The sequence below is a fragment of the Nematolebias whitei genome, chromosome 14 (assembly GCF_014905685.2).
Source record: "Nematolebias whitei isolate Nwh7 chromosome 14, NemWhi1, whole genome shotgun sequence".
Classification (NCBI taxonomy): domain Eukaryota; kingdom Metazoa; phylum Chordata; class Actinopteri; order Cyprinodontiformes; family Rivulidae; genus Nematolebias; species Nematolebias whitei.
Genome location: NC_056511.1, coordinates 44861618 through 44869565, shown reverse-complemented (window position 1 = coordinate 44869565; position 7948 = coordinate 44861618). Strand labels below are relative to the sequence as shown.

The 7948-nt window shown below is 42.2% G+C and overlaps 1 protein-coding gene across 1 annotated transcript in view; it reads right to left on the bottom strand.

Annotated features, from left to right (window-relative positions):
• Positions 1-7948, bottom strand: part of ntm (neurotrimin) — a 49091-nt gene that overhangs the window by 31681 nt on the left and 9462 nt on the right. Inside the window, exon 2 of the mRNA XM_037687618.1 lies at positions 3443-3675. Coding sequence (XP_037543546.1) covers positions 3443-3675 — 233 coding nt within the window. The remainder of the gene's footprint in view (positions 1-3442; positions 3676-7948) is intronic.

Below are 7948 nucleotides of genomic sequence, written 5' to 3'. Positions count from 1 at the left end.
ATATATATATATATATATATATATATATATATATAAAACCTGAACATGTTTTCTTTATTTCCAATCCACCGTTTTTGATAGAAGGTGCAAAATAAAGAGCAAATATGTAGCTATGCTGCCCAACTGTCGTACTTCCTCCTGACCTGCACAACCATGGAAAACCACCTGTGTGTCCATGCTTGTCTATTCAGTGCTCTGTGTCTGCTCTAACAGCCTCAGCCAGCTGATTCTCAGCCAAGCAGTTGAAGCAAACGGACACCATTGTTGCTCATCCACTGTTCTACCAAATCACCCCCACAACAAAGTTTTGATCAGTCATAACATATCGGACATATCTGCCTGGACCTTGTGTACAAAACAGGTCCCTGGAGCTCACATATAAACATAATGTCACAGTTTTTGTCACACAATTAAATCACTGAGAGCAGATTTCTTCACTTTACGCATAGAATGAATCCAGCCGAGCTTGCATATACACTCTGGCAGCAACATGAGGACACCTGAGAAGAAGTTTAATAGATAAACATACTGTAGTTTAGTATCATCGCATTTAGCATATGCTGTCTAATAGTTTTAACAAAAGGAAGTATGCGTTGATTAATGTATTGTATGTATTAATTATTATTATTATTATTATTTTTATTGGGAGTGGTAGTGCAGAGGTTAGAGACTGTGTGCCTGTGATCAGAAGATTACTGGTTCAATTCCTGGTACCGACAACATCAAAATGTGGGCTGAGTAGGTGAAGCACCCACACCTGCCTCCACCCTCATTTGCCCCATTCTGGGCCCTTGACCAAGGCACTTAACCTCCACCACCTGCTCCCCCGGGCGCCCTAGATAGCAGCTCTCTGCTCCACACAGAGGGCTGTGGTAGCTCGGTGGTCTGTGGTTGCGTCAGGAAGAACATCTGGCATAAAAATAATTATGTCTTCATGCAAATTTGTTTTCTGTGGCGCCCCCCCCCCCCCCCCTGAAGAAGGGAGAAGCCAAAAGAAGAAAAAAAACTATTATTTTTGTTGTTGTATTTTATTATGATATTTAATTAATTATTATAATTATCATTGTAATAATTATTATTGTAAATAATAATGTACTGATTAAACATATTTGGTCTAAGCACTGAACCCCGATGACTTATGACAAAATTGTGTATGAATATTTATTGTTAATATAAACAAACTGAAATCTATCAGATACATTTTATTTACATCTTCTGATTCTGTAACCCAAACATCACACGGTCAAAAAAAAAAAGTGGGTAAATGTATAATGGAAATATGAAGGAAAGTATCATTTATGACTTTTCACAGGCCCCTGTGCAGAAATGCCACCTTAAGCCCCCAGTATACGAGGAGGTACGCACGTACGTACGCGGAGGTACGAGCGTACCCCCCAGGGCATGTCCGTGCAAAGCTCAATTTTTACGACTGCATACGCGTATGCGGTGTCGCACATTAAACTGCCCGGCAACAGACTGTTTTGTATGCGACACCAATGTATTAAATTCCCCTTCTTCATCTCTGATCTGGCCTTTTCTTTAGTTTTGTTGCCAAGAAGCAGTGATCTCTTCCTCCTCCGTTGATGTCATGACTGAAATGGTGAGAAATGAAATAATTTGCCACGAGCGAATTAAACTCAGGTCCAGCGTGGCTGCGGGAGGGTCTGGAGATTTCCTGGTGGTCTGGTCTGATGTGTGGGCTGCAGGGCCAGCGCTCCCTGTATTTAAAAAAAAATTTGAACTTTTTATTAACAGCATATAAACACAGAACACCGCTGTGGCTGGAGCTGCCAGCGCTCTTTTTTTTTCTTTCCGACCTGTCAATCAATCCAGTAGGCGTGTCAGCAAATGACTAATCGGCGACCTCATTTTGTCCTGAAGGTAAACGCCCCTTGTCTGTGAAGCTGCTCAGGGTGTACACTCGAGTATGAAGTCTGAACCCTCTGCGTAAGGTACACACGTACGTATGTGAGAAGGGACGTACGTGGGAGTATACTGAGGGCTTTAATGTGGTGGTGGTGTGTGTGTGTGTGTGGGGGGGGGATTACCCCAGACATCCTGGGGGCTATGTTGTCAGGGGCATCAGTTCCTGGTTCTCCCATGGCAAAATGGCCTCAGGGGAGGGGTCACACAAAGAGCAATAAAAATCCTTGATGAAAAAAACAACAGATACATCAGTAAACCTTGCCTGGAAAAAGGAAACTGGGGCACCTCCCTGGAGCCATGCTTATGGAGAGGAGCTTGCCAGCAATTGCCTGGTCATTGAGTCTTGGCTCATTGGGCTTAGCTGGGCCAAGCCTGAAAAATAACAGGTATCCACCTCCCCATGGGCCTACCACCTGTGGGGAGGTCCATCAAGATCCGGTACTGTGCATGTCAAACATTAGGTGAGGGAGAATCCCTGGCTTTACCAATTCCTGTTGGCATATACTATCTCTAGGAATGTGTCACCTCACTGGTGGATAAAGAACGGGAGCTTGTGTGTGCGGTTGAGCGTATAGTTGGGCTCACCTCTATGCACCGCTTGGCCTCTGGAACGCAACTCCTGAAGACAGGCTGGACTCTCTCTTACTCTGGAGTTGCCCAAAGAGACGGGCGACTGTAAGGACACTCACAAGCCTCTGGCTCAATGCCTCAATGTAAAGGCTCCCACATACTCAGGTGTACTGTGGTTACTCTGTGAGCTGCGCAGACATTGCACGCACTGTCCGCAGACGGTTGAGACTTCATACTCCAGTGTACACCCTGATGGGCACACAAAACACAGCTGGCAGCCCAGGAGCAGCGGCAGCTGTGTTTTGTGTTTATATGTTATTAATAAAAAGTTCTAAAAAAAAAAAAAATTTAAAACAGGGAGCGGCCCTGCAGCCCACACATTTGACCAGCCCACCAGGAAATCTCCAGACCCTCCCGCAGCCACGCCGGGCCTTATTTTAATTCCTTCATTTCTCACAATTTCAGTCATGGTGTCAATGGACAAGGAGAAAGAGATCGCTTGCCTCTTGGCAACAAAAACAACAACAACAAAAAACAAAAGAAAAGGCCATTAAACCAGACCAGGGAGAATTTAATACTTTGGTGTTGCATACAAAACAATATGTCACTAGGCAGTTTATTGTACGACACAGAGTATGCGGTTGTGATAACTGATCTTTGAGTGGACATGGCTTGCAAACATCCAGTTCGAGTCCGCGTTGAGACCACCTCGGGTACGTGTGGACCTCTGTGGAGTGAAGTACGCCCGAGTATGTGGCGGCCTTTACAGTTTGTCCCAGTGAATGAGAGGGTTGCTCTCTGTGGCTTCAGGCAGTAGAAGGGAAGGTTCTGGCTGTTTTTGTGCTTATACACCAAACATCATGCAAAGTTTGTAGGATAACATCTACATAATATAAGATGTGTGTGCTTCTGCATTATCAGCAGCATTTTATTTTACTTTATTTACCTTGAACAAGAATGTAAACAGATGTAGTTCTTGGTCGAGTGCTTGTTTGGACTGTACACACATACAGCCCTTCATCTGCCATGTCCACATTTTCAATCTTGATTGTGAACTCCATTTGATTAAGGGCCACCAGACTTACTCTGGTATCAACTGACCACTTGTCCTCCCCGGCATACAGTATACTCGACCGGTTTAGCCAAGCAGTGTGTGTGACCGTGTCTCCCTGTTCACACCTGCAAAGACAAAGAAAAAAAAAAAGATTAAAACACCAGCTCTTCAAAGCAGATTTTTACGTATAACTGGAATAGTCAATGAACTGACAAACTTGTGACGTTCTGTTCTAGCAAGTCAGCTAGACATCCATCCATCCATCCATCCATCCATCCATTTTCTTTACCCGCTTATTCCATTTTGGGTCACGGGGGTCGCTGGTGCCCATGTCCAGCAATCACTGTGCGAGGTCAGCTAGACATAATGTATACAATTCAGCTCAGGAACAATTTTAAGAACTAATCTGTCCCGACCCTAATCATGCTTCCTCCTTGCAGTACAAACAAGTTCTCATTTTTATGGCATTCTTTAGACTTTTTACCCCATTTTGCTTTTTAATTTCAACTTAAGTTTTGACTTCTGTGAGTTCATAATTTTGTGCTTTAGATGGTATTATTGTCGATGTCATCGTTGTTGTTGTTGGCCTGCATAAGTATGGGAATGCAGCTGCAATGCAGCCACGTTTTCATGCATCCAGCGGACCATGGAACCCTAAAAAGAAACCTAAAATCATAATAATCATCATATGATTCTTCCATAAATGAAAGTCATACTGCAGCCCAAACCACAAATAGTATTTAGATAACATTTACATGATAATAACTATAGAGTCTGTGTACAGCATAGAAAAATACTCAGGCATGTTCAACTTCCAAACCTAAAGACACATATTTTAATGGCTCATATTTCAACATTCCATGTAATTTACTGAATCACATGGTACAGGCCATAATCATTTCTACCTGAAGTTATTTTTGTGTATTGAAATTTTTGAAAAGCCTACTTGGATAGTTTTCAAAAGTTCCATTGCTTTTCAATGCACTAAATGCCTTCCTATACTGTAAAATCAGCAGTAACCAACAAGAAAAGCTACTGGAGAAACTTATTAGGGGACTGCCACATGGTATTTTGATTTGACCTTTCTATGTGATGGAGATTGTTTATCGCGACAGGCCTAGCTATGACCATAACAAATTTCAACACAATATAGCAAACAATGTTTGAGTTATAGTCGTACTTTCCTTTGCGCTATGGTGGCCATTTTGGATTTTTAATTTGCATTCTGTGTGAGATGGGGAACGTTGTCGGCTATCAACACACCAATGTTTAGCTCAATGTGTCCAATATTGACAGAGTTATGGCCATTTAAAATTAGTTTTACCAGCCAACTTGGATTGTTTATTTGCACTGAGAGTTTTTTAAGTCTTCTGGACTGCAGCAATATTACATTCCAGTGTTGTATGTTTAAAAATGGCTGAACTAAAGCCAATGGTATAATTAGTTAATTAAGGGAGAGCAAGAGTCGTTACCGTGGTCAGAAATTCAGACAAATCCAGAAAGGGGCAAGGCAAGGCGAGGAGTCAAAAAACAAACGAGGGTTCAAGGCAAGGATACAAAACTATGGAACAAGATACTATGACTGAAGGCTTCACTATCAGGGACCATGAGTGGTGTAATAATTCGGCACCGGTGGAGAGTGAGAATGAAACTTATAAAGGGTGCAGAGCAGGTGAACTAGATGAGTTGAACAGGTGCATGGAATCAGGGCTGATTGCTGTGAGAAAAGGGAGGCGTGGCATAGAGTGAAGGAAGCAGGCTTGAGCTGGAGGATGGGTGATAGGCAAAACACATCAGGGAAAAACAAACAATGGCATGAGGGGCAGAAACTATGGCAGGTGACACGGGCAGGAGAACAAAGAGCATGAAGGCAGGTTTATGGCAGGATGGGCAGAAAGATGGCAAGAGGAGCAGTGACGTGAGAAGATGAGGGGTCAGCAGGGGGCTGCTCAGCATTACACACACTGCAAAATTAGCAACGCTCTGCCTCTTTATTCCTGCTACCTCTGTTGCTAGTGAGCAGTTTTCTCCACCACTGGAGATATTGTCATTGCAACTTTTGGCAGAAAATGTGGACAAGTTGGTCTTTTTGGCCACGAACTTAAAACTTGATTAGTTAGATTGTCAATGGTCTGTTGCTTCTTGTTGTTCTGGTTCTGACTGTTATTGTATTTGTTAAAAATTTTATTATTGTTAGAATAGTTTATTTATTGTAAAGTGCTGTTTATTTAAAATGTCATCCAAATGGGTCGCTTTTATTTATTTTTATACAAATGTATTTTTTTACTTGGCATATTTTTAAAAACATTTTGTAGGTCTGTATTTTGGCCTTTTTTGTACCGAAAATTTAACTGAACCGAGCCCTCCTTGAAACCGAACCGAAATGTGATTTTAGCATACTGTTACACCCCTAGTATTTATACACAGCAGTAACCAGTAAAGCACAAACAGAAGCTCATACAGCAAGTATCCGTCCGTGTTGGGAGAGAAACAAACTGGTTTGGAATTGTTTTAGCAGACACATGACTAGAAACCACAGAATCTCTGATGTAAATAGCGACTCCCCCCCCACCCCCCTTTTTGACGATCACAGCGATAGACATTAAATCCATTGATTACCTGGTCAGTATATTCAGTACAGATTTGTTGAGCCAGGTTTCAGAGATGAAGATTGCATCTGCCCCAGAAGAACTGATCAGAATTTTCAAAGCATCAAGTTTTCTCAGAAGGCTACGTGCGTTTACATCAGGAAATGAAGTCCCGACATGTTTTTAAAGTCATTTGGTGTGCTGTAATTAGTGGGGGGTCCAGGGTTGGGCTGAATCCCTGATAGCAGTAACAACATTATTATCAGACACTTTCTTGAGTTTTTCATGACTCGTGTAATTACAAGTGTTAACAGTGCGACAATTAGCCCCCATAATCGAGCCATGAGAAACATTAATGAAGACGTGATCATTCAGAACCCAAAGACAGTGAAAGTTGCAGTGATGGGCAGATCCAGGTGTATTAACAAGATTCAGTGACTCCAGATAGTCTGAGATCTGAAAATAATGACAATAATATAAATGATGCAGAAAAATCTCAGACCATAAAGTGTCACAAATCAAATGGGCAACTGCAGTTTGAGTTGGGTTAAGGGGGGCTCCGGCCCCCCTGCGAAGATGGATGGATGCTCCCATGAGAAACAGAAGCTGGGTCCAGAATCAACAGGAAGAAACATTGGAGGCAATGATTGGTTCACTGAATTGCCCAAGGACACATTGGCATGTGACAGCTGGTGGAATCAAATCCTCAACTCTTGCATTGGAGGACGGCTGTTCTAACCACTCAGTCATTGCCGCTAGGGCTTTAACAGACTACTTGAGTAATCTACACATCGATTCCTAGGACATCTATCAAGTTTTTTAATTTCACGTCGAGTATTCGTGGTGACGTCATTACATCGCCTTTACGTCATTGCGTCACGTGTCACGTGATCCACACCAGGCGTGGGTTACAAAATGGATTCCGCCAAGCAGACAGATGGAGCAGAGCAGGTCCAGTCTTAGCAAACAGGTAGAAATACATCAATAGTCTGGAAATATTTCACTAACGATAAATCTTCCAGTTCAACTACCGTAAGGAAACAGAAAATTAATAAACTTCCTGACTGTTTGGATCTCGTTGGGAACCGGTGTTGCACCATATTTTGTGACCACCGTATATTGTGACCATAGGGGGCGGTGTTGCATGCACTGTTGCAGGTCACAGAATATGGTGCAACACCGGGTCCAATCGACTGAACCAGAACCAGCTTCCTCCGACCTTGTTTCACAAACAAAAAGCAAAAAATATTAATTTGTAAACCTATAAAAACCTACAAACATATTAATCTCTAAAACTAAATCTAATGTGCACCACAGCTGGCGGTGGTGCGGGGTGGTCGACCCCCCACTGTTTTAGTTTCGTTTTTGACGTGACGGACGTTTCTTTCACTTTTGCAGCTTAATAATAATAATAATAAAAACTAATAGTTTAGTTTTTCCTGTGACTTATTTGCAGTATGATAAATGGTAGGAGCATAATATATGCTCCCAATGTTTTGTTGGTCTTTTTTTGTAAATAATTACCTTTTTTTGCGGTTTTATTTATTTATTTTTGTATCTTTAGATCCTATGATGTCATCAAGTATTCGAGTTCTACTCGAGTTTTATTATGTTAATGTCGAGTTTAAAAATTATGTAGTCGTTCAACCCCTAATTGCCGCCCCAACAAGTGGTTGTGAAGAGAGATGTCTGAGGCTCCCTGCTCAAGCTGCTGCCCCTGCGACCCGACTTCAGAACAAGCAGAAGAATAAGGATGGATGGATGGATGGATGGATGGATGGATGGATGGATGGATGGATGGATGGATGGA